The sequence below is a fragment of the Narcine bancroftii genome, chromosome 5, assembly GCF_036971445.1.
Source record: "Narcine bancroftii isolate sNarBan1 chromosome 5, sNarBan1.hap1, whole genome shotgun sequence".
Classification (NCBI taxonomy): Eukaryota; Metazoa; Chordata; class Chondrichthyes; order Torpediniformes; family Narcinidae; genus Narcine; species Narcine bancroftii.
In genome coordinates, this window is record NC_091473.1 from 230,319,491 (window position 1) to 230,346,717 (window position 27,227).

General features: G+C 40.6%; 1 protein-coding gene across 12 annotated transcripts in view; it reads left to right on the forward strand.

The window, feature by feature from the left end:
* ppfia4 (PTPRF interacting protein alpha 4) overlaps nt 1-27,227 on the forward strand; it is a 460,378-nt gene that overhangs the window by 305,945 nt on the left and 127,206 nt on the right. For 11 of the 12 annotated variants that reach the window (XM_069941636.1, XM_069941629.1, XM_069941638.1 and 8 more), the window contains exons 2-3: nt 11,697-11,798; nt 21,797-21,961. In XM_069941636.1, the coding sequence (XP_069797737.1) occupies nt 21,851-21,961 (111 nt within the window). In that variant the 5' untranslated portion in view covers nt 11,697-11,798; nt 21,797-21,850. Of the gene's footprint in view, nt 1-9,629; nt 9,756-11,696; nt 11,799-21,796; nt 21,962-27,227 lie in introns of those variants that run through there. The other variant, XM_069941635.1, reaches the window with a different exon arrangement.

Sequence of the window (27,227 nt, forward strand, 5' to 3'; positions counted from 1 at the left end):
ATTCCATTCAGTCTGTTATCTTCTAAGCATTGCTTTAGAAAATGACACTTTTGGAGAGATCAGTTCTATGATTTAGATAAAATAAAAAGACATACATTGATTATTTTAATTTATTGATGTGATATAATTAAATAGCAGCTAACTTCTTCTCTGTCTCCATTTAATTCCCATGATCTAACCAGGTGAATGAACTATTTTACTTTATGCAAAGGCATTACTGAAACCTAAAGATTTGTTTCTAAAATCAACATATGAGCAACAAATAACAAAAAAAGAACAAATGCCGACTCAACAAGCAGCCATTTGTAGATTTGTTGCCCCGTCTTCAGCTGCAGTTTGAGTTAAGTGATGATATCTAAGTTCATTTGCAGACTTGATGACCTGAATGACGTAAGGATACAAGGAGTTTTAGAAAGAGGCTTTCATTTCCAGTAATCAAAGTTACTTCAGCAATAAAATAAACAGGGTAAATATTTTTTCTTGGGGCAACTAGAATATTTTGGCCGACTCGTGACAAAGTAAATTTGATTGAAAGTTTTATATTAGCTACAACTTTGTTGGAGACAGAGTTTGTGAATACAGAAATAATGAGTTAGGTTAGTTCCCAGTATATGTTCAGGTCTAATGAAGTGACTTTATTGAATGCAAGATTCAAAGTGAAAGTGCTGGAAGCATTCCGTGAATCGGAAAGCTCTGGAAAACAGAATTAACAGTTTGGGTCGAAGACCCTTCTTCATAACCAGGAAAGAGAGAAAATAAGTTACTGTATATGTCAGTGTATAAGGGTGTATCGGGTGTATAAGATGACCTCCAGAATTTCCACATAAAATATATTTTTTGAGCTATATTTGCTATATAAGACCACCCAAGTCTGGCAGTGACTGCTGAGAGCTTACTACCCCAAAGGTCCTTTATCAGTCATCCCAGTGACTAGTGGAGCGTGGCACTTAAGCCCACTACTAACCCACACAGTCTTGGTTATTTAAAATTTAGCCAATTCATTTCAAATAATGGCAAAATACTGTAAATTACCTACCATAATATGCATCAAATGTTCCTAACTGGTGTAACATAAACACTAGTGATGTAATTGTAGCACGATCAATGTCCACTCACAGACCCAAAATAAGGGCCAAAGGCCTTATTGATCTAAAGATCCAAACATGCCTGAACATGCTGCTGGCTCGTCCAAGGGCAGGTACGGGGGAGGAGCCTAGGGCTCTTGTCCTTTATTAGGGGTCTTATGGGGAGGGGCTATCAGTCCCGCAGGTGGGCCAGCCTGCCCAGCTCAGTGGGGAATGTGCCCACAATACCATGTTCCACCTCATTTACCCCTCCTTTTTAGATAGAGGCTGGCGGGGTGCTGAGTTGCACACTAATGCTCACAGGTTTGGTCTCTATGGCATTTTTACTTGTCATTGGGACCTCTGCAGTCCTGTTGATTGTGCCTCCTGCTCTGGTGGCCCAATGGCTCGATCACTGGTCTGGTTGTTTAGGGGCTGAACCATGTCAGTGTCTTCAAGGTCCATGGGAGTGTGGGGTTTTGTTAGTAACCAGGGAGGTGTGGTGGTACACCACCGTCCTACTGCAGGGGGAAACCTCTGTACCTGCATGAGTGTAAGGGGACAGGACAACACCTGGCTGGCTGCCAATCAGTCGGCCTGAATGGATCAAGCCCCACCCGGTCGGGTGTCAATCACCCTCCAGGATATAAGCCTGTGCCGGCCTCCCAAGGCCTCACACTGAGTTGCTGCAGCCACAGGTAGCCTGGCTCTGTGGAAGTTTTTGTGGATTAAAGCCTGTTGTTCAGTCTTTACCTTGTGTGTGTCTGATTCTGTCTAACAGCGCACCACAGGAGGGGAACCCTCAAGCTGAGGGAAATATTTGGGGGACCGTGCTGTGGGTGGGATCTCTATGTCCTCAACCCAGGTGGTCCCCGAGGCCGGCTGGTCACTGTCCAAGTGAATAGGGTTCACCTCTTGCACTGGGATTCCCAGGTCCTGAATGGACACTGTGACATCCCATCTGTCTGGGTACCGTACCAGCGCATACTGGGGGTTCGCATGCAGGAAGTGCACTTCTTCCACCAGTGAGTCTGCCTTATGGATCCTAATGTGCTTCCAGAGGAGCACCGGCCCAGGGGCCATCAGCCAGACTGGCAGCATGGTTCCTGATGCTGACCTCCAAGGGAAGGAGAACAATTTTTCATGGGACGTTACATTTGTAGCCTTATATGTAGGGACCTGGTGGTGTGCAGCACTTCCAGGAGTACCTCTTGCCACTGGGACACATTCATCCCTCTCCCCTTTAGGGCCAACAGGACTGCCCCTGCCCTCCAAATGGTGCCATTTTCCCTCTCTACCTGGCCATTCCCTTGGGGGTTGTAGCTATGCCCCTGGAGAGGAAGTAACGTCACAGCTCCTCACTTATGAACGCTGAACCCCGGTCACTATGCACGTACGTGTGGTACCCGAACATAGTGAATATGGTGTGGAATGCTTTAATGACCGTGACTGTGGTCATGTCTGGGTAGGGAATGGTGAATGGGAAGTGTGAGTATTCCTCCACAATGTTCAGGAAATAGCTGTCATTATAGGGAGGTGTTCAAAGGGGCGAGTGGTTTTGATGAGGTGGGCTCTCTCTGGCCTGTAAAATTGCGGCTTGCATTCTGCAATCGCGTGTCAGCGCACTGATTTCCTCCACCAAGTAGGGAAGGTTACGGGACCTCATGAAGTGGTAGATTCTTGTGACCCTGGGATAGCAGAGGCTATCGTGGAGGGTGTGCAGGTTCCTCTGGACCACGCGTCAGGGGGCTCATTGAGCATACTCAGCCGGTACAAGATCTTGTAATTATAGGTGGACAGCTCAATTCTCTCCACCACATGATCTTGTCATTCTTAATTTTGCCCTGCTGTTTGTTATTAAACATAAAGGCGACGGCTCTCTGGTCCGTCAGCAGGGTGAACAGCCTGCTGGCCAAGTAGTTCCTCCAGTGATGCACCACCTCCACTATAGCGTGTGCCTCCTTCTCCACAGTAGAATGCCTGCATCCGGGGCCCTGCAGGGTATGCAAAAAACATGCCACTGGTCGGCCTGCCTGTCTGGTTCAGTGTAGCGGCCAGGGTGAAGTCGAAGTAATCACTCTCCACTTGGAACGAGACCGACCCAGCCATGGCGTGCATTCCTGCCTTGGCAATTTCATCCCTGATTCTCTCGAAGGCTTTATGGGCCTCCGCCGTAGGGGTAAGGTCATGGTTTTCACCAGCGGTTGGGCCGTCAACATAGTTGGTAACCCATTGTGCATAACGCGAAAAGAGCCCCAGGCACCTTTTTAAAGCCTTGGGGTTCTGTGGTAGAGGTAATTCTAGGAGAGGGTACATGCACTCAAGGACGGGAGCAATCACACCATGCTCCACCCCAGGATCGCCAGCTGCTCTGTGCTGAACACGCAGTTCTTTTGGTTATATGTTAGGTTGAAGGCTTTCGCAGTGGCCAGGAGCCTCCGCAGGTTATTATCATGTTTTTTTCTGGTCATGGCCGCATATGGTGACATTATCCAAGTATGGGTAAGTGGCTTTTAACCTATTGTCATCCACCATGCAGTCTATTTCCCTTTGGAACACCGACACCTGTTTGTGAGGCTATAAGGGACCGTACAAATTGGTACAGTCTACTGTTGGCCTCAAATGCTGTGTAGGGCTGGTCCTTTGGGCAGATAGGAATTTGATAGTACACTGACTTGAGATCTATGGTCGAAAAGACCCTGTTATGCCCTCCCTCAGCAATCATTTCACCTCAAACTTAATGAATCCCCTATCTTCCGGGCTGTACCATCTACTCTTAGTGGCCACCAGCCTACAGTCTGGGGCGAGGTTTTTGATCAGTGGAGTGGGAGGGACCCATAGGGTGGCCAGGCTGCAAATAGGTAATGCTGCCCCACCTCCTGATGCGTGACTAGGCTATTCAAAAGAGGGGAATGGGACCTGGCTGAGAGCGGGAGATGGGGGCCATCAAACTGCATTGGCACCCCTTTTAACTAGCATTGGAAATCCAGTCCCAAAATGATGGGGCACAGAGAGGGGGCATCACCAACAGTCTGAAACTTTTGTATTTTGTCGCCCCTATGGTTAGGTTCATGTAGTACCTACTGCGGATTTCTGTTGCGAGGGGTTCGGAGGCTAGTGCTATCTGGCACTTCGCAGGGCACACAGTCAGGGAGTAGCATTCAGCGGTGCCCAGGTGTATGAAACACTCAGTGCTCCCCATGTCGAACAGGCAACCTGTGATGTGACCATTTACCTTTATGTCCATCATGGACCGTCCCAGCTAGTGTGGTTGACTCTGGTCCAAGATGATCGAGGCTAACATTGGTTCGTTGTCTGACCCACTGCTGCCGTGTCATTGAGTCGGTGGCCACCAAGATGACCGCCTGGGAGATCGTGAATATGGCTGCCCCCATGAATCACATGCAGTGGGATCCAAAAGGGAAGTGACGTCCCTCCTTGTCGTGATATGGGCCTGGAAGTTCAGTTCTCCACGACCGGAAGTGACGACTAGAGCTGCTTGAGCCACGGTGATGACACAGGTTGCGGGCCACATGCAGCGCTGCTCGCTGGGGGCTTAGATCGACAAACTCTTGCATAGCACCCTTTCCGTTGGCAGTTTGAGCAGGTCGCACTAGGTGCAGGACAATACTTTTGGGGATGCTTGCTCTGCCCACAGTAGTTGCACCTCGTTGTGGCGGCAGGGGCCCTGAATCCCAAGATAACGCTGCCCGTTCTACATATCCAAGGTCGTTTGGCCCATGGTGTAGGCCTTCACATTCTTTTGGGCTCTCCATGACCTGGGCCATCTGCACGACCTCCTGTAGGGACCAAGTGCCCTTCTCTAGGAGTCGTTTGCAGATTTGTTGGGAGCGGAACCCAGCAACCAGCCCGTTGCAAAACAATGCACCGGAGCAGTTCCAACAGCCATGAAAGTGCATCTCATTAATAATCAGGTTATTTAACAAAGCAGAGAAAGGTAAAGAGAAGAATTAATATCATGATCTCTTGGTAAACCTTACTGTCTTGAGGAGGAGTTTTCTAACTCATTTTCTGTAGAACAGTGTGTTTAATTAATCGCAATTATTGCTGTGAGTGGGAGTAGATAAATTTACATTGATATTGGAGCTGAGTATTTGCTGCAATATGGTTTTGATTTAAAATTTGTGTTTTGTATTTTTTCATGTCTCCACTCATTTTTAATGAATGCTGTATCTCAAAAGCGAACCTCAAGGATGAATGTTTAGCCACTGTTCTACTCATTATACACCCACGACTGTGTGACCAGGCACAATTCCAATGCCATTTACATGTTTGCTGATGACGCCACAGTTATCGGCAGAATCACAAACGGCAATGAAGAAGCGTACAAGAGGGAGATAGATCAGCTCATTGAATGGTGTAACGACTGCAACCATGCTCAATGTCAGCAAAACCCATTCCTCATCGAGGGCTCAGTCATGGAGAAGGTCAAGAACTTCAAATTTCTGAGCGTCAACATCTCTGAAGATGTCCTGGAGCCTCCACTGTTGATGCAATCACAAAGAAGGCTCGTCAGTGGCTATACTTTGTAAAGTGCCTGAGGAGATTAGGTATGTCACCAAAGATTCTTGTAAACTTCTACAGGTGTACTGTGGAGAGCATTCTGGTGGTTGCATCATTGCCTGGTATGGAGGCGCCAACTCTCAAGACAAGAATAAACTCCAGAGGGTTGTTAGCTTAGCCCGCAACATCACAGGCACCAGACTTCACTCCATCGTGAATATCTACATGAGGCTCTGTCTTAAAAAAGCAGCCTCTATCCTCAAAGATCCCCAACCACCCAGGCCATGCTTTCATCACTCTGCTCCCATTGGGGAAAAGGTACAAGAGCCTAAAGATGAGCCCTCAGCGGCATAAGGACAGCTTCTTCCCCACTGCCATCAGATTCCTGTGATCAATGAACCAAAGACACTGCCTTTACTTTTCATGCACCATTATTATTTTATTTTTTAAAGTAATTACGTAAGATGGTTATAATATGTATGTTTGCTCTATGATTCTGCCACAAAACACCGAATTTCATGACTTGTTCAAGACACTAAATTCTGATTCTGAGTGAAAATAATTATATTGAGGCCATTGCAAGTGTTTGTTTGCCAAGTGTCTTAATGATATGGGGAGCATCTGTTCAGCAACATTACTGAGATAATCTGATCAGTGGCAGTCTAGTGACTAACAGGCTTGGATTTATTTATCTGCACCTTGATTATTTTTGGACTGGTAAATTTCTGTATTTAGAACCTTTTACAAGTCCTAAAATAATCAGCCAATGGTGAGATAAATAGTCATTTTATTGCCAGCGATGAATTAAAATGTTATATTACCCCGTAGGTTAGGAAAGTTCACCAATTTGTCAAGACAAGGCAAATTGCATTTTTGAGGCAATTTGTCATGAAAGTAACATTTATCTCATTGTTCTGATTCTGCATTTCATTTACCTGCTCAGTTGATGAAAGACCCTTCTCTGTCACCTGATAATAAATGTTGGTATACTGAGATTATTTGAAAATACTATTACATTGCTGACCAACTATATATAAAAATCATATTGATTTCTGATCTTGTGCCCTTTATAGATGTGGACCACCTGTTTTGATACAGATTTACTCTCTTGGTTTATTTTCACTTTGATTCTGATGTAACTCTTGAGATTTGACGTTTTTTGACGTTGATCTACTCTGATACGTCTCTTGTTTCTTTTGTTGTATTCTGTGGCTGGCTGTTAAACCAATGAAGTGACATTCTTGATACTCTCTTCAGCAGCCAGCAAATATCCACTCTGCCTCATGTGATTCACAGCATAAGTGTATCATATATTGTTGTTTTATGTGTGTATTGACATCTTTCTTCATCTCCTCTTCACCCTCTGGGTAAACTAGATGTCGAAGGATGAATTATTGGTTTAAGACTGAGCCCTCAGTGCACCTTTGGCATGAATTTTGTTGATAAATGTTTAGCAAAATCACTGTGACATTCATCCATTTCAATGAGAGCAAGTCTCGATCTTCCATGAATGATGAAACACATTTGTTCAACTAACTGAGTGATGCTCGGTCTGCAGTCACCACGAGAGAATTGGTTGCCACATCCTGTGTCCTTAGACTGACATAGAATCCATAATCCACTGTTTTTAGTAGGGATTGTAAAATCAATATATTTAAGGCAAGGTTGGATAGATTTCTACATAATAAGGGAATTAGAAAATGTCAAGTGAAGATAAGTCTAAAATCAGATCAGCCATGATCCCATTGAATGCCGGAGCAGACTCGAGGGGTTGGATGACCGACTCCTGATCTATTCTTATGTTCTTCAAATTGAATTAAATTGTATATACCATGTGTACCGAGAAACAATGAAAATTTTGTTTTGTAAACTATCCAGGCAAATCAGTCTGTAATATTACACCCTGGATTTTTAATATAACATTTATGATTTTATTCTTGAACTATCTGTTGTATTATGTAGATCAGTGGTTCTCAACCTTTTTCTTTCCACTCACATCCCACTTTAAGTAATCCATGTGCCATCGGTGCTCTGTGATTAGTAAGGGATAGCTTAAGATGGGATGTGAGTGGGAAGGGAAGGTTGAGAGCCAATTGTTACTGAAATATTCTCTTGAGAAAAATTGTCATTGGCCCATTTCCTTTGGAGTTCTGAAATCATGCACATGAGTCAATGAGGTGCGATTAAAACAGTGGAGTTCAAACCTTTTCTTTCCTCCCGCATACCACCTTCAGCAATCCCTTACTCATCACAGAGAACCTACAGTACAGGGAATACTTAAAGTGGGATGTGAGTGGAAGGAAAAAGGTGCTCTACATAATACAACAGATAGTGCAAGAATAAAATCATAAATTTTATATAAAAATGCAGGGTATAATGTTACAGATTAAAAATAATACTTATATAGAGGAAGGCATCATCTTATGGGATGTGGTTGTGGGGAGGAAAGAGAAAGGAAAATCATTTTTAATTATTTCAATTTTGTTCATGTTTTTAACGGGAGGATGCAGTGGAGGATGCCTTTGAGTGCAAGAAACTGAGGTACGCTGAGCTTGCAACTGATGTGCAGTAAGGGTCTGACCGGTTGAATGAGGCTGCAGAGGATTTGTAGCCACATCGACATCAAGGTTACTCCAGGAGCTGGGAAAGCAAGGAAAGATACACGGACAAGCAGTCAAAGGTCTTTCCAGAGCTGCTGCAAAGGGTAGTCGGTGGCTCTGGAGGAGGAGAAAGGATATCATCCGGACCCCCGAGTGAGTCAATGGCATCATAGGGGTGAGCTCAGGATGCTGGGATTCACTGCTGAACCCTCCAGAGGTGTCATGGGTCTCTCAGCGAAACACTGAGGAAGGAGGGTGCCCACTTGATAACCAGAAGATGCCACCACTCACTTGGCTACCCGTAGAGTCTAGGCAGCAAGTCTCAGGAGTGCAATTAGATATTAACATCTAATCCTACATGCATACCTTCTTCTGTTTTTGGCTGATTTTATTTTCTGTTATTTAAAACAAATTAAATTTGGATGATGCTTTGCCAGATGTAAATGTTTTTTGGAGAGCTTCAATAATGTTTGAATTGCTGTTGTCCACTCTTGTTGACATGACCTTTGCATTCAACTGCCAGGAGGTGAATGAAGAACAAAATTATGCTTAAGAAATGTGTGCATTTCTTTTCATAAATAGACTGGGAAATAGTAGCTTTGAGATTATGACACTATCAAACAACATAAAGGTTTCAGTTCAAAACTGATCATAACCGTCAGTTAGCAAAATTAAATTCAATGTATCTGCTTTATGTCCAAGTGTGAAAAAAATTAAGTATGAAAGAAAGATCTGCCTGGTCTTGTCTGTCATTTTGTGTTTGATTGTAGGGTTGGTGAAATAAATTTAACATGTATTCATTTGCAAAAGGCCAATAAGTTCATCCTAATTGATGAACTTGTCATTATATACTTGGTCCATAATTAGGAATGCAAATCATTTCTCTGTCATAAAGCATTTAGTTTGTCTGACAAGGTATATTTTTGGGAATGGGGAGTTGTTTAGAAGCTGATTCTTGTTGTGGAAAATAATTTATCTTCATCCTGTTTTATTTCAATATTGTATGGTTCTGTGAAATATCCTTCTGTGAGATGCTTTGCATATTTTAAAATGTTTTTGAATTGAAGTTCAGAAATTGCTCTGTGCTGGTGACTAAGTCCCAATGATTCTTTTGACCGATCTCGGCATGAAGTTCCCTTACTGGCTGTGCAATGTCACATAAGAATTGGAATTTTAAAGTACGTTGTGGCTTTTGGCGTCAGTTCCTTCCACATTTGCACAGTAAAACCAAGGCGACTGGGACAGTTTAGTGAAACATTGTTGCCTCAGTTCCATGTAGCTGGAACTGTTGAATGTGAACCTGACTGAGAATTTCTCATTGTATGCTCCAGATTCTAAAGCAACAACTCTTAAAGAATGAAAACAAAGGCCCATTGTCATGGCTGTTCTTTTCAATCTAGAATCTGTATTGTCTGAATCATTGCATTCTGAATGGTAGCAAAAACATGGCACATTGGAGTCATTAACATTGCGTGTATGATACTGCTAATTAACCCTTTGGCGTACCACAGACATGTTTTTTATTGGCTTTGGAATTTTTGGATTCAGAAAAAAATTTCAAAATGATGTATGTATTCCAATATAATAGTAACTTTCCATTTTATTTGAGGAAACTGATTTTTTATTTGGCAGCCTTACCATATCTTTAAGGTTTCCTTTGTATTATCTCTTCCTGCTTTACTTTCATTTGAGTTTTTGAGAAGCTCATTAAAGTTCTTCAGTCTTGCCATGTTCAGCTGCATTTGCTGGATTGACAGTGATTGTTCCATGAAAGATGGTTGTCAAATGGGGTTATCCTTTGTTCTGCATCCTTTCTAGTTGACACCCTTGCTCTTGGTGATACACTGTATATGCTGGAGATTTGATCCTTTGAAAGCTGAAAGCTTTCTGCTCTGCTGTGTTGCTCTTCATATTTGGGCTCAGTTAGTGAACTGAAGAAGGTTGTAGTGAAAGATTACATCTAGGCTTCCTAATGGAAACACAGTCTGCCCAGGTTGGCAGCAGATCACTGAGCACCATCATTACTGAGCACTGGCGCACCTTGGGTCTGTGTACTCAGCCCACTCTCGTTCGCGTCATTGACCCACAACTGCAGTGCCTGATCCAGCTCCGACAGAGTCATCAAGTTTGCAGATGACATGACAGTGGTTGGCCTCATTGGCAACAACCACAGAGAAGAGGTGGAAATTCTCATGAACTGGTGTGAGAATAACAACCTGTGAACCAGATGAAGGTGATGATTGTGGACTTCAGGAGGACCAAGAATGATCACTCATCCGCCTGCCCCGCCCCTACATGTTGAGAGCTCGGTAGAGGAGAGAGTAGAAAGCTGCAAGTTCCTTGGAGTCCACTCAAGAAACGTGCTATCCTGGATACAAGACATTTCACTTGTCAGGAAGGGGGCAACAATGACTGCACTTCCTGAGAAAAATGAGGTGGGCAAGGTTACCAGCCACCATTCTGTCAACTTTTTATAGGAACTCTATTGAGAGCATCCTGGACGGCTGCATCACAGTGTGGCATGGTTGCTGTAGAGCATCAGATCGAAGGTCAATCCACAGGACCATAAGAGTGGTAGAGAGGATCACTGAGGTCTCCCTCCCTCCCATAGATGGGATTTACAGGGATCGTTGTCTAAGGAGGGCTTGTAAAATCAGTGAAGACCCCTACCATCCGCACACAGCATCTTTCAGCTACTTCCATCAGGAAAGAGAAGCAGAAGTATCAGAGCCAGAACCTGCCTCTTCCTTCAGGCATCGAGACTGCTGAATGACTGATAAACTGCTCATACAAACCCTGCATGACTTAACTATTTAACAAGAATCATCTATTTATTTTAATATTTGTATATAAATATTATACAAATATACTGTTTGTATGTGTTATATGTCTGTATGTGTGTTTGCAGCATGTCGCCCGAGGACCAGAAAGCGCTGTTTTGTCAGATTTTACTTGTACAATGGAATTGATATATAAACTTAAAACTTCTAAAGTGGTGCTTTGTGAACTCAGACTTCTTTGATTTCTCTTTGGAGCTCCAGTCCTAACAATTTCCACATTTGTTTTTGAGAATTGTAAACAGCAGCAAAAGCAGGGGTTTTGTTTTAATTTAAAAAAAACCCTGCCTTTCTTGTGTTTATATACTCCTTTCCCCTATACTTTGGCATAAACATTGTCTCTGACCATGAATGGTTTAACCAGGTGCTTTCCATTTTGCTCAGATTGAATGGAGGTCAGTATTTGGGTAAGGCAGGGTTTCCAATATCTTTCAACTATATAAATAAAAAAAGGAGTGGATTGTTGAGGCAAGCGCATTTTCTTTTGGAGGGAAAGAGCATGCTCCCCCCCCCCCCCCCCCACCACCCCCACCCCAAATTGCTTGGAGCATACAATCTGAACAGTTATAAAAAGAGGGCCAAGTTACTGTAATTCAGGATTTTATTGAATACAGTACTCCACCTTTTGAATTCTTACCAAACTCAGTCTCTATCTTTTACTTGTCTTTCAGGAATTTGCCGCACTAACAAAGGAATTGAATGCCTGCAGGGAACAACTTTTGGAGAAAGAGGAAGAAATCTCTGAACTGAAAGCAGAGAGGAACAACACCAGAGTGAGTAAACCAATCCCAGATCACAGGATCAACTGAAAGATTAATTGTTGCAAGGTTCAACTGAAGGTCATGGATAACAAAGAAGAAATCCAGCATCGTAGATGGTCCCTTTGTGTCTTTGTTCACCAAATTCATGACTCTGTATTGTCATTGTCACGAGTGGTCCATTAAACTTGAGCAAGGTTATTTCTTCCGCAAAGCAACCAGGCTATAGATGAGTAGGACGGTGGAGACCTCTCCCAGTTATTTTTCATTTTCCTGTTCTCTTCCAACATTGCCTCACACGTAGTATATCTCAGCAGCTGGAATCAAGCTGTTGGACTTGGTATGTTGGTATTCCAAATTGTAGTAAAGCTGTTGTATTGCCTCGTTGCAGTAAGGGTCTGTGGATATTAAGAATCCTTGGACATTTTTTTTCTCCAACAGTCACTCTGAGAGTGAGGCAAACTATGGCCAATTTTCAACTCAATCTCCACTCAACATGGCTTCCAGAAGGGTTAGCGTACTTATTGAGAACGGAGACATTTGGGCTTCTTCCCTGGCCCCTATTAACTCACAAACCTGAGCTCAGATTTCTCAAAACACACTGAACTAATCTGCAAATTTTACTATTCCAACTACTGATCAAAATGTAAATAGAAAACATCTCTTCAGGTGCTTCGGAAATGGCTTAATTCGTCTGTGGCTCCTAAAATAGAGGGATCTTACAAACACAATTGTTAAGGAAGTTTGGATGAAAATGACTCAGCAACTTGGTTTAAATTAATTTTTTTTTACAATGTAGCACCAACCATGACTGTGAAGATCAAAAAGGACTACCTATCTTTTGACCTGGTTAGAATTTATACAATGCAGCATACGAATACCTACTTGAATCAGATGTTCTCGGACATTGATTGACAATTGGCATAAGTCTTTATCTTATACCCTATTCCAGTACATGTTAATCTCTCCAGTTTTCTTCCATTTATTGAAATTAGGTGTTCCTCATGCAATTTATATGACCTGTGATGATATTACTTTCTAGCTCTGGGTATGGACAATGATTTTTGCTGACACCTTCACTCTTTAGCCTCTGACTTTTCTAAACTGAATACTTTATTAAGACGAGAATTCAGCCTGCTTGCTTCCAAAAAAAAAGGAGTTATTTTAAATCATCGAAATATAAAACAAAAGCAGATCCTTCTAGTCAAATGCACAGCTGGTCAAATAATCTATTAAAAAAATAGCTCACGATTTAAGTGCAAGACCCTTGTCCAACACACAGAAAATGAAAGATAACCAAAGAACTGTGTGGGTTGGAAGAGGACAAATTATCTGATATGGGCAAACAGTAGTTCATCAATCACAAGAGGCCAATTGATCTAATAATCTGCCGTTTAATTAACAAAGAGAACCCCATTGAATATAAAAATCCCTCTTTATTGAAAGAAAGCAAAGATTTGCATTGGCACAGGAGCTTCTAAAACCACTTAAGTTCGAAAAAGTATCTTAAACAATGGGAAGTTGTGTGCACATCAGGAATCCAGAAACAGTATTGTTAATGATGCAATTATATACTCTACCTCTTCCATTAATTGTCATCCAGAAAATCAGGTAGAACTTTTTATTTTTAATAATGCTGTTCTTTTTGAGGTGCACTTAAAGTTAGTTTCAACTTAATTTTTAATTTGAAAGATGGAAGTTTCAACATAGAGGCAACAATAAATGTTGAAGAGTGAGGCTAGATTCTTCTTCAGAACTCTGGCAAGGAGTCCCTGCTGAGTCAGAGGTAAGAGTGCGACCACTTAGCACAACAAGACATGAACAGCAGCTAATATTTATCGTGCTTGAATGTAACAATCCATTGCAAAGTGTATTATGCACATATTTGCAATTTTCAGGCAGATGATGAGGAAGGATTACCTCAAAGGGCAAAAGAGAGGACAAAGAGATTCGGGAGGGAATTCCTTGGCTTATGGCCTCGAAGTTAAAGGCATAGCTGGCAGTGAGGAATGTCAGAAGTGAACTGGACTCCAGAATTAGAGGAGTACTAAGATCTTAAACAAAATGTCGTATATGAGAAAAAAAATCTTTATTTTTAAAAATCAAGCAAAATATTGCTTTCTTGAAATAGATTTTTGTATATGCAGCGGGCCCAATCCCTCATCATCAGCCCAATATGTCAACAGAGCTTTCTGCTGCATTAAGCCACCATGTAGTGGTGTTTTTTTTAAAGTAAGGCAGCTGCTTCATCACTTTGACAAGCCGTTTGTACTATTTTAGACTGGGGCCTGCCCATCCTCTCGCCAGGTAAAACCTAAGGCCTGTGATATTCTTAGTCCCTCATCCAAATATCCAGAGTTCTGCAGCTTCTTGGATCACGTTAGCAGATTATTGAATTATAAATTTATACCAAAGAAGCTCAGTGATTGTAGTGGTGACACGTCTTTATTCTGAACCTAATCTTATAGTCAAATATAATGCCAGTTTGCAAACATTCCAATCAGACCAGACAGATTCCAAGGAGAGGAGTAGAGCTATAAAACAGATGGTTATGGGGACCATAGAACTCTACAGCACATAAATAGGCCCTTTGGCCCATCAGTACATAGTACTCCAAATGTAACCTCACCAATGTCTTCTACAGCTTCCACATAACATCCCACCTCCTGTACTCAATACTGTGATTTATGAAGGCCCGTTTGCCAAAAAGCTCTCTTCAAGACACTATCTACCTGTGACACCACTTTCAAGGAATTATTGATTTCTATTTCCAGATCCCTCTGTTCTACCACACTCCGCAGTGGCCTTTCATCCAATGTTTAAATCATACCTTGCTTTGTCTTCCCAAAGTGCAACAGTTCACACTTTAATTTAATTTAGTCATACAGCACGGTAACAGGCCATTTCGGCCCACTAGTCCGTGTTGCCCAATTTACACCCAATTAACCTACACCTCCAGTACGTTTTGAACAGTGGGAGTTCACTGGGACCCCAGGGAAAACCCATGCAGACATCAGGAGATCGTACCAACACCTTACAGAGAGCACAAGATTTGAATCTCTACCCCGATCTGTAACGGCGTTGTGCTAACCACTATGCCAACTGTGCCACTTTAATTGCATTAATTCCATCTGCCATTTTGCAGCCCATTTCTCTAGTTGGTCCAGAATCTACTACAAGATTTTAAAGCCTACTTTACTCTACAATACATCCCCAAACTGAGTAACGGACATCTGCAAATTTTCTAAGCCAATTTACCATATTATTATCCAGATTATTGATATGGACAACAAACAACAATGGACCCTGCACCAATCCCTGAGGCACACCTCTAGTCACCTCCAATAAGGGAGGTAATAATCTACTACCACTCTGGTTTCTCCCGCAAAACCAATTTACTACCTCACCCTGAGAACTGAAGGACTGAACTTTTTTGACCAACCTCTCACATGGACCCTTGTTAAGGCCTTATTAAAATTCATGTAGACAACATCTACTACCTTTCCTTCATCAATTTTTCTGGTAACTTCCTCAAAAAATCTAAGATTTATTAGACTAAGCCTACCATATACAAAGCCATGTTGATTATCCCTAATTAGCCCCTATCTATTCAAATAATTATATATCAGGTCTATCAATAACTTACCCACCAATGATATCAGGCTCACTGGCCTATAATAACCAAAATTATTCTTATAACCTCTCTTTAACAAGACCAAAGACAATGGTTATGATTTTGTTTAAGTTTAGATGAATACATTTTTGTTTATCCTTTATTATTTGATAGACAAGCATTAGTGACAAGTTCAAGACTGTAGAGTGATCAACAGAAGTAGTGGTGTTATGGAGTTGGGTATTGTCATTGTGCATGTGGACGGTATTGTCATGCATTCAGATAATGTTGCTCATGGGCAGGCCTGGTCGAGCAGTGTTAGGAAATAAGCCAAAGCCTCGACTATTGAGGAACACCTGCGGAAATGGTGCTAGAATGAGGAAGAAGAAGAAATGAGTGGTTAGAAGAACTTAGGAGATCAATGGATGAATCTTTGAATAGAAAGTTATAATCACAGATTTGAAGGGAAAGAGGCTTTGCACTGAAGAAGCACCTAAAGTCAGAGCCAGGAAGAGGGTTGGATGATCAGCATTTTAATGGAAGTATGGCTGAAGAAGGTATAACATGGAGGGCACAGTTAGAATAATGGTTAGCACAGTGCTCTTAGTGCTGACGACCTGGGTTTGAATCTGGCACTAAATTTAAATTTGAAACTCGGGGGCTAGATACATTTGGAGTGGGCAAAAAGAGAGGTAAGAGTAAATCTAGATAAATATTAGAAGTCAAAGAATGGGACTGGATGAGAACGTTGGAGATAAGCATTTGTAAACAAGTTACCAGAGTAAGAATCATGAAACAGAAATCCATCTTCAGAATCAGTTTGAAATGGGAGGAAAATAGGGAGTGAGATGAAGAGGAATCATTTTCAAAGTTTACTGACTTGGTGTGAAGTTCCATTTCTATTATTAATTTTGAAGCTCCTGCCTCTTTTAAAGATCTCTTCTTCCTATCCATAGCTTGTGTAGGCATTTTTGGTGTTTCAATCCAAATTTTATATGAAGACCGAAGCTTGAAAATCTTGCCAAATAATTGAAAATTAGAAAGAAATTACCTTCAATAAAATGGAAAGGAGAATTTATTCTTTTTGTCATCTACCAAATTTGAGTTGAATTCTGCTTCCTCTTGGTTATGAAAGGAGGAATAAAGGATTTGGTTGCAACTGTTAATTGTCAGTTAGTGGGGTGAACACATTGAAGTGGTTGGATAATGTTTGAGTACACAGCTGTTTCAATGTATCACCACCAGAGAATGTAAAATAGGCACTTGCACACATGCTAGTTTTGATATATGTTAGGTTCATCCATGTTCATTTCCTTCTCTTTCAACATTTCAAATACTATTTCATAAAAATTATATCACTCGAGCTGCCACATTTTTCATTCAGTTATTTAACATTTCATATTCCAACTATTAATTCGCCAAATGCAAACTTTGTATGATTAATTCTTAGATATATCAGCAAACTTCACTCATTATATTGATCCTTGTTCAAGACTGTATTATTTAACAGAACCTTTAAATTTATTTTACAATATATTTTTTTTAAAATTAGACATATTGCATGTTAACAGACCATTTCGGCCTATGAGTACGAGCAGCCCAATTTACACCCCATTAACCTACATCCCTGGTATGTTTTTGAATATTGGGAGGAAACTGGAGCCCACGGAGAAAACCCACGTGGACAAGGGGAGAACGTACAAACTCCTTACAGACAGTGCGAGATTCTGATCCTGATTACTGGCGTTGTAAAGGTGTGGCGCTAACCGCTATGCCAACCGTGCCGCCCCTATGCCTTTACCTTGTGAAAGATACCAGTCTCTATTCCCTTCTGGATATGAGTTCTATGGTTTTTTTTTTACATTTGGGAGAAATACACTTTTATGATTCGCCATTCAAAATGTTAAGCTAATTTTCCTTCCTCTTCAGCTGTCTCTGGCCCAACTCCCAGTCAAAGGGGGACAGCCTGCTTCCATCTGTCGTGACTTAGTACTTATTATTTCTGTCCCGACTGGATGTTTTAGACTGACAGTGAGTCAATCTACATTATTTTTGTTTTTACACTCCCGTCCTCTTCTCAATGAATTTTGTGATGATATTTTAAGAATATGAGATCAGTATGTAAATCATGGGCATAAATTTCCATTTGATGCATTGTATTAAGACATTTGTAGACTGCAACCTGTCATTCTGATCCTCAATTTCAACCATTTCTCACTCTCTGCTCTCAAACAAATTGTTTGGGCTCATTCCCTCACTTTTATTCTTTCATTAAACAGTGTGTCACTCCTGACCTTTTACCGTTCCTGATTTTTCTAACGATAAAATCTTTCTGCAAAAATAAGGAGATTTTTTTTTAAATTTAGTTCAGCAGACTGCAATTTATTACATCAGGAGCTATATTGTTGAATTGCATGTTTGGGAAATTAAATTGGAATCAGGCAGAAGTTGAAGCTTGATCCAGATTAAAAAGCAAGAAAACAATAATGGAGAGGTTCAGTTTAATCAGTTTATTTCTCTGGGCAGGCAATCAATGTTCTCTGGAATACATCCAGAGGTGTCATCGCCTCCATTTAGCCTCCTGCTATTAATTCTTTTCTGTACCATTCATCATAAGGATTCCTTCTCATAGCCTGTCTCCTCACCACTGCCCCTGCTTTGATAGAGTCATCACGTCCAAAGACGATGCAGCATGGAAGCAAGCCCAATTCCTCTTTATTGACTAAGTTTCCTATCTGAGCTGGCCCCATTTGCCTGCATTTGTCCCATATCCTTCTCATCATTTCCTATTCATGCATCTGAATGGTGAGAAATTAGCAATAAGGGAGGTGCAGTGAAACTTTGGTGTCACTGAGGTTTAGAATTACAGGCTCAGGATCCTTGGATTGGGTGAAGGGTAGTTAATTGATTGTGTTTTAATATAAATGTATTGATTGCTTCATCAATTGTATGAGGGAAGGAGTTAGAGAAATAAGTAAGGGGATGGGATTAACACATAGTGTGTGTGTGTGTGTGTGTGTGTGTGTGTGTGTGTGTGTGTGTGTGTGTGTGTGTGTGTGTGTGTGTGTGTGTGTGTGCACACGCGCGCAATATATATTATATATAAAGTTGAATTGTTTATGGTTTGTTGAGTCTGTAAAAATAAAAAATAAAATGTTCCAAAAAAAATTTAGAATTGCAGGTACAAATGGTGGTGAGTGGTTTTGATTCTAGAAGCAGGAAGTCTCACTGCGGTTACCAGTGCATAGGGCCAAGGCAAGGCCCCACCTTGAGTATAATGTTCAGTTTCAGTGACCTATTCCGAGGACTCTGAATCTGGGTCACTGGTGCTGTAATGGAGGTTGAAGTCACTTTTTCGCGAGCCTTGCCACCCGTGGCATCGGTATCATTCTTCCTGCATCTAATCTGTCTAGTCCTGTTGGAAATTTATGTGTCTCAATGAGATTTCTTCTCTTTCCTCCAAGTTTCAATGACTATGATCCTAGCCCAGCCAATTTTTCTTCATATGTCAGTCATGCCACTCTAGGAATCAGTCTGGAGATCCTTCGCTGCACCCTCTCAATAGCAAGAATGTCCGTCCACGGATCCATGTTTTATCTGGAGAGAGGATGGGCAGGCCACAGCCTAAAATAGTACAAATGGCTTCTCAAAGTGATGAAGCAGTTGCATGATATTTAAAAAAAAAAATAATGCTGGTGTTTGATGCAGCAGAAAGCTCTGTTGACATAATGGGCTGATAGTGCTACATATACAAAATTCTATTTCAAGAAAGCAATATTTTGTTTGATTTAAAAAAAAAATAGGCCCTTCAGGCCCACGAGCCCATGTTACCCAAATACCCCATGCAGACAGATGGAGAACACACAAACTCCTTACAGACAAGGCTGGATTCTTCCCACCCTTCAAAACAAATTAGGGTTGTAGATTAATTGGGGTATTTGGGCAATGCGGGCTTGTGGGTCTGAAGGGCCTGTCACCCTGCTGTATGTATAAATTTAAATTTATAAATCTATTAACAAGTCCAGAACAAGAGCTTACTGTCTTTATATATGGAGTCAGCTATTTAGGACTGAGATAAAGAGAAACTTTTTTCACTCAGATAATTGTGAATTTGTGGAACTCCCTACCACAGAAATTTGTTGAGGCCAGTACATTAGATGTATTCAAAAGGGAGTTGGATATGGCCCATGTGGCTAAAGGGATCAAGGGGTATGGAGGAGTAAGATACTGACATAGTATAATCAGCCATGATCGTATTGAATGGTGATGCAGACTCAAAGAGCTGAATGGCCTTCTCATGCACCTATTTTCTATGTGTCTATGTAAATGTAATTTTATCCACCACTACAACTTCCTCTGAAAGATTATTCCATATCTGCAACCCCTCCTGTATAGGGGGAAAAAAGTTGCCAAATCAGGTCCCTTTTGAATTTTTTTCCTTCTTGCCTTCAATCTTTCCCCTCGAGCTTTAGACTTCTCTATCCAGGGGAAAAGGCTATAATTATTCCTTTAGTTATGCCCCTCCTGATTGAATATATCTCTATAATATTACCCCTCAGCTTCCAGCGCTTCGGATAAAAAGTCCTAATCTATCTAATCTCCCCATATAAGTCAAGCCCTCCAGATATAGTAACATCCTTGTGAATCCTCTTTCACATTCTTTCAACCAGAACTGCTCTCAGTACTCTAAATGTGGCCTTACAAACAGCTTGTACAGCTGTAACGTGATGTCCCAACTCATGTATTCAGTTTTCTGACTTTTGAAGACAACTGTTCCAAATGCTCCTGAGACACCATGTCTATCTGCATCATCCCAAGGTCGCTCTGTTCTACAACATTTTCTAAAGCCTTACCATTTGTTGTATACTAGAATATTCTCCATGGGACTACAATTTGCCAGGACCCTCTGATCACCTTTTCTGCCTCTTGAATCTCACATTTTGATCACTCCATACTGTACCTATTGCTCTCTGTGTCTAAATTCTGGAAATCTAGCACTAGGCCATTACCTCTCCCTTTGCTTTTCTTGTATTCTATAAATATACCTTTTTTGACCAATTATTCATCATTCATTTTAATGGTACGAATCCAGGTGGAACTGCCAATATTTGCTTTGTGTCTTGAAGTTTTGGAATCCCATGCAAATATCTAGGTTGTAGACCTCTGCTTAACTGATCACCAAGCATTTCTCAATAGCATTCCTAGCAATACAGGAAGATCTTAGTCAAGCAGGATCTGTGAAAAGCAAAGAGAGGAATAAAACAGAGAAGTCTGCAGAAATAAAGAAACTAACATTTCAGACTTCAGCCCTTATGAGCAAAATGTAGGCAGGCGTCTGAACAAAATGGTGGGGTGGGGGGAGGGGTAGGGAGAGGAGCGCAGTCCCATGGGTAATAGTTGGTAAGAGAGGGAGAGCACATCAGTAAGCATTGGGAGGAGGGATGACTCTGTGAATGGAGAGGAAAGAAGACAAAGGGCTGGGGAAGGGAGGGAGAATGGAAAGTCGGCTAGCAGTAACTGGAGAAATCTATGTTAATGCCAACCAGTTGGAGAGTGCCCAGATGGAAAATTAAGTGTTGCTCCTCCAATTTGCATGTGGTCTTGGTTTGACAGTACACGAGGCCATTGACAGTACACGAGGCCATGAATATGTGGAACTCCATCTACACACAGGAGTGAAATTAGGTCAGGGACTCTTCTTCAGCATTGATAATATTAGACTCCTTGACTAGAGATAGATTTCAAACTTCTGTAGATTTTCCCCCACCTATCTGGACAATTTATTTCAACATCTATCTCTGTTCAATAATACAGGTTGAACCACTTTAATCCAGCGACGTCAGGACCTGGCCATTGCCAGGCCACAAAAAATGCTGAAAAACAGAAATTGACCCCAAAGGGAACCCTCTCTGTAAACAAATCAAAAGTAGAACAAAGCTGAAAACAGGAAATAATACTGTGGGACGGCACGGTTAGTGAAATGATTCCAGTGCCAGTGACTGGAACATTAGTACAAACTCCCTATAGGCAACACGGGATTTGAACCCAGATCCTGATCGCTTGCACTGTAAAGGTTGAATCTGCCACCATTAGTACAAACTCCTTACAGACAGTGTGGGACTTGAATCCTGATTGTGGTAGATTTCACCTTTACAGCTCCAGCAATCAAAACTGGGTTTCAAGTCCCATGCAGTCTGAAAGGAATTTATACTAACGGTGGCAGATTCAAAAACGTGCCAGATCATTGGAGATCCCAGACCACAGAGCGCAGGATAATAGAGGTTCAACCTGTACTTGCGTGAAACAACTGCAATTTTTGCCAAGATTGCCCAGCATATAAATGTGAACATTTAGTTACATTTGGAAGGTAAAGCCTAACTAACTTATGATTATTTGACAGCTCTTACTTGAACATCTGGAGTGCCTTGTTTCAAGACATGAACGATCCCTGCGAATGACTGTGGTCAAGCGACAATCACAGTCTCCATCAGGAGTTTCCAGTGAAGTTGAAGTTTTGAAGGCATTGAAATCATTGTTTGAACATCATAAAGCTTTGGATGAAAAGGTGAGAAGTAATAGTGGTCTAGGAACAAAAAAATCATGTCTGAAGATCAGGTTTGTCTCCCTGTCAATCAATCTACGAAAATTTGTGATAAATGGGAGTAGAAGATGAGCCTCCCATCTTTTGAAAGACACATTTAGAGATTTACTGGGACATGCTCTAAACATGAACTATTTTGGTTCATGAAGTGATGTACTGCATTCAAAATACTTGGGATGATGGTTCTTTCAAAGTACCGTTGACAAAAAAAAAAGCAACTAACTTGAATAAACATAAAATAATTGACAATTGCTGCATTAGTTTTGGTAAATATGTCCATATGCATGGATGAATGAACTTGACATTAAGTGAACATGTATTTAGTTGCATTTCTGAATGCATGGTTGCAATTATGAAGATTGAAAAATTGATTATTTGCTATTTGACAGATGCCAGCATCCATTGTGTTTCTTACTTTGCTACAGTTTTCACTTACCGTAATATAATCCATTGAGCTACAGTTAGCCAAAGGCAAAATGTATTATAAGAGCGAGAATAAACTGTAATACATTTAATTAAAATGGTTGCATTGAGTGTCTGTCTTAAATTAAGAGGATTTAATAATTGATTCCTCAGATTCCTTCCATTCATAAAGAATCACAATTGTATATTGGGGCTGCTTCTGGATAAACTTTTCAGAATCCAGTTTATTGTCATGAACATGTCACAAAATTTGTTGTTTTGTGGTAACAGTGTTGTATTACTGCAAACTATAATTGAAATTTTCTGGTTGTTAGTTTTTTTTTAAAAAAACCTTCACTCATCTAGAGCAGACAAGAGTTTGTGTCTGTCAAAATCTCTGTAGTTGACAACTGTGGCACTTTGGTTTTCCACCTAACCTGTCATGTGGCAAATTCCTGTTAAAGATGAATCCCAACCCACAATAAAGCTTTGTGAGGAATCTCACCAATCCACTGAGAATTTATACCAATCCAAAATTATCTAATCTCTCAAGCCTTGTGATCGGTTCAGATTCCACTGGTGTGACAATTCATTTTCATTGTTTGTTCCTCAGCCTAGCTTTAAAATGTTCACCCTTCCATGATGTTGAAGTTGTTGCACTTTGTGTAAACGAATGTAGAGAGCGCCATGCCACCTAAAAGCATGCACTTATTTTTCCTTCCTTGTTTGAAGGTTGGCCAGCAGGAAACCTTGTCTGTCAGTCCAAAGTGCATTATACATCTCTATTCTCAGTACTTCTCACATCACAAAATTTTCATTCATTATGTCTGGCTTTTTCTTTTCTCACTGAAGAAATCCAGAGAAAACCTACATTCATACCTTTCACAGAGCCTTGTTCTTTTATCCAGTTTTACCCTCAAAATCAGTTTCTGTCTGCAATTTATTCTTGCAAAGCTTTACATGGCTATGCAAAGGCATTTCTCCTCACTTCTTCATTTTAAATTGGTTACCCAATATTGCCTGATTTCTCTCTTAACTTTCTGTAAGTAAATAAAAAGAACTGAAATTTTCTCAGGCCATTTTCTGTGAAAATGGTCCTAATGTTTTTAGTCACTGCTTGTAACTGTGGTGTTTCATTCTCAGTATTAAATGGTAAATGTTGCTGTGGAAACTCTGAATTTCAGTGATTTTGTTGGAACTGAATTTCTTTAGTGGGATATGCTGCTGTATTATCTTTTAAGTTACTCTGACCAAGGTCAAATTTCTATTTGCAAGATCTAATATGATTCCTGAAACTTCACTGTATGCTCCAACGTTTTGTGGAGATTTATAATTATTTCATTACATTTATATCCCTATTTATACGACCTGAATGTTTTTAGATTTTATTTATGGTTTATCAACATGCACATCATAGCCTGTTCAGTGCTGCTATGTGAATTTCAGCTCTGCCATTTATTTGCATCTTTTAGTATCCAGATTTTTTTTGAATAGATTTGTTTCCCCAGGTCAGAAATTCCATTCAAAATTAACTTAGCACTGAATTGTGTGTCTGGTTTACAGTACTATTGTTCTCTTTTCATTTGCAATATTGAAAAGGTTGATGTACAGGCCATACCATCAGTTTGTCAAACATTTGGCTTATAAGTGTGCCAGCTAGCATTAAAATACACAGTATACACATTAAATTATATTGTTAATGAGTAGAGGAACAGTGGATTGGAGGTACAAAGATTATCCAATATGTTCCGCACAAATCCATAAATCTAAAAAATAGTCAACGAAATTCTCCGTTTTTCCTTTAGTATCAGAGTTAAGGATATTGGAAAGGTTGCAGATGGAAAATCACATGCAGTTTTGCACTTGATTTATATGAGGGAATTGAAGGCAATACAAGCATACATTCACACTGGTTCTATCAGGTTAAAGTGATTCTTAGTTTTGCAAAAGATTTGATAACAATTTTATAAACAAGAGCTGAAGAAGTTTAGGAATTGTCTAGAGGAGATCCTCAAGATTGAAGTGGTTATAATTGGGTGAATATTGCTTCCATTGTCAGATGACACCAGTTTAACACAAGCCATAAAAATAACTGAATGGCAGATGTTTCAGTCACAAATATTGAAGCATGGCCCATAAAGGGGAATGATTTGTAGAAAACAAGCACGGAATTGAAGAGGGAGTTTAAAGGATGCCATTATGACTAGCTGGCCTATTTGGCTAAGAGAACACAGTATTTTTCTGCAGTGTAAACTTCTGTGATTGTATTGCAGTAGACTTAAAAATCTGTGATTACAATAACTTCATTTAGTTCACCCTCTTTTACTTTCAATCTTCAAAAGGAATTCCCAAGTTCAAAGGTTTAAGAATGCACCAAAATTTTGCCTATCTATCTGCATCTTATAGAGCTAGAATATTTTTCATAAATATGGAAATTTAGTTTAAAGTGAAATTAAATAGATTGGAGTAATAAATTGGAATGTGGAAATCAATTCTTCAATGAAGGTTAACAAATCCCAGGTTCAGCTGTGGCTAATATACTGGCTCATTTAATGTAGGGATATACAATATATTGCTGCAATGTGAATGTTCCCATGATAATTACCAAATTGCGGTTTGGTGAGTTTGGGCTGTTACATACTCTGATGTTGACGTCAGATTTTTGAGTATATATTCCCAAAAGGTGAATTCATAATTTGCATATTTTTGTAGTAACCTGTGGTGGCCCAACTCACATAAAGAACATTAGGGTTTTGTTTAAATTAATGACTTCTTTATTTACTCTACATAAAGACGATGCAGAGGAAGTCCCCTGTCAATGACTGAGTATTTGAAAATTAATGGGTAAAATTGAAAATTCCAGGTTCAGCCTGGGTGAAAAATGAAAATGTCTCAGCTCCATCAATGGAGTTGTGGAGGAACGTGTATCAAACTTTAAATTCCTTGGTGTCCACGTTTGTGATGATCTCAGATGGTCCCTGAACTCCTCCATCCTGATCAAAAAGGCACAGCAGCGCCTTTATTTTCTGCGGAACATGAAGAAAGTACTCCTCCGTTCCAGGATATTGGTGCATTTTTACTGCTGTACCATTGAGAGCAGACTTCCCTATGGCATCTCAGTGTGGTATGGTAATTGTCCCATGTCGGACCGTGAAGCACTTCAGCCATTGATGAAAACTGCCCAGAAGATTATTGGCATTCAATTTCTCACCATTGAGAACATCTGTCAGGAACACTGTCTGGGCAGGGCGAAGATCACCATCAAGGATACATCACACTCAAACTATGGACTTTTTACTCTTCTCCCATCTGGTAGGTGCTACAGGAGCCTTCACTCTCGAACCAGCCGGCTCAAGAAGAACTTTCTTCCTGAGGCTGTGACCCTGCTGAACCTTAAATCCCAGCACTGAGTAGTTCTCCACTCACATTGTACTGTCAATACTTTTATAATTGTTTGCTGTTGAATACGCACAGTATTCATTTGCATGTAGTTATTTGTATATAGCATTTTTTTTTAACTTCTGGTTGGATGCTAATTGTATTTCATTGCCTTTGTATTTTACTTAGCACAATGATAATAAAGTTGAAACTCATCTAATATAAAAAAAAATGAAATGTGACACAGAAGAGAAAGTGTAGACTATAACTGATACCCATGTATAGAGACACAAGAGAATTTGGAGTTAAAAGATTGAATTGCTACTTGATGGGTCAGGCAGCATCTGTGGAAACCAAAAATGGTCCATAGAGCCAAAGAACATTACATGTAGAAAAAGGCCTCTTCGGCCCTTCTAGTCTGTGCCAAAGCATTTTTTTTTTCCTAGTCCCACTGACCTGCACCGTCCATAGCCCTCCATGCCTATCCCATCCATGTACCTGTCCAAAATGTTAAAATTGAGCCTGCATTCATCACTTAGAGCTGGAAGATCATTCTAAAACCTCACCACTCTCTGTGTGAAGAAGTTCTCCCTAAACCGTTCCCCTTTCACTCTTTTACCCATGTCCTCTGGTTTGTATCTCTCTTACCCTCCGTGGAAAAAGCCTATCTACATTAACTCTGAAAATCCCCCTTCATAATTTTGAACACCTCCATCAAATCTCCCCTCATTCTTCTACACTCCAGTGAATAAACTTCTAACCTGTTGAACCTTTCCCTGTAACTCGGTTTCTCAAGTCCAGACAACATCCTATTCAATCTTCTCTTCACTCTTTCTATCTTATTGAACCTAAATTGTCTGTGATCCCTTTGCCTTCACAGATGCAGTCTGAGTGCCCCCCACCCCCCCACTCCCCACCCCAGCTTCCTCCTGCAGCTCTTTTTTTTCCCACCATGGACAGAGGCTGTGGTCAGCCACTTGTAACATAAAAACAGTTTCTTCCCCACAACTATACCATATATTCTTACCAAAAAAAAATACTAAACAGGCTTTTCCCTTCACACGAGCTGCCACTGATCTCCAACAGTAGTATCCCAGGGGGCTTCCTGAAGCATTGCCACAGAGCAGGAGAGCACAGCATGTATTGAAAACCAGCTTGTTTGCTGCTTGTCACAGAGGTTTGTTGTGAGCAATCGGTGCTGTTATTATCCATTTTAGTTATCAGAGCTGATCAGTTCATTGGCAAAAAGAACAAACATCAATATGCATCTTCCTTTGTTCTGAATTTGTGATTATAAAAATTTCTCCATTATATTTTTTAATAGCTTTATTGATTTTAATAAAATATTCATACAAATCAAAAATCAATTCTGTAAGCTAGCATGGAAAGTTACATAAAATAAATAAGATATTCTGTATTTCACTAACATGCATATATTGTAAATCATATC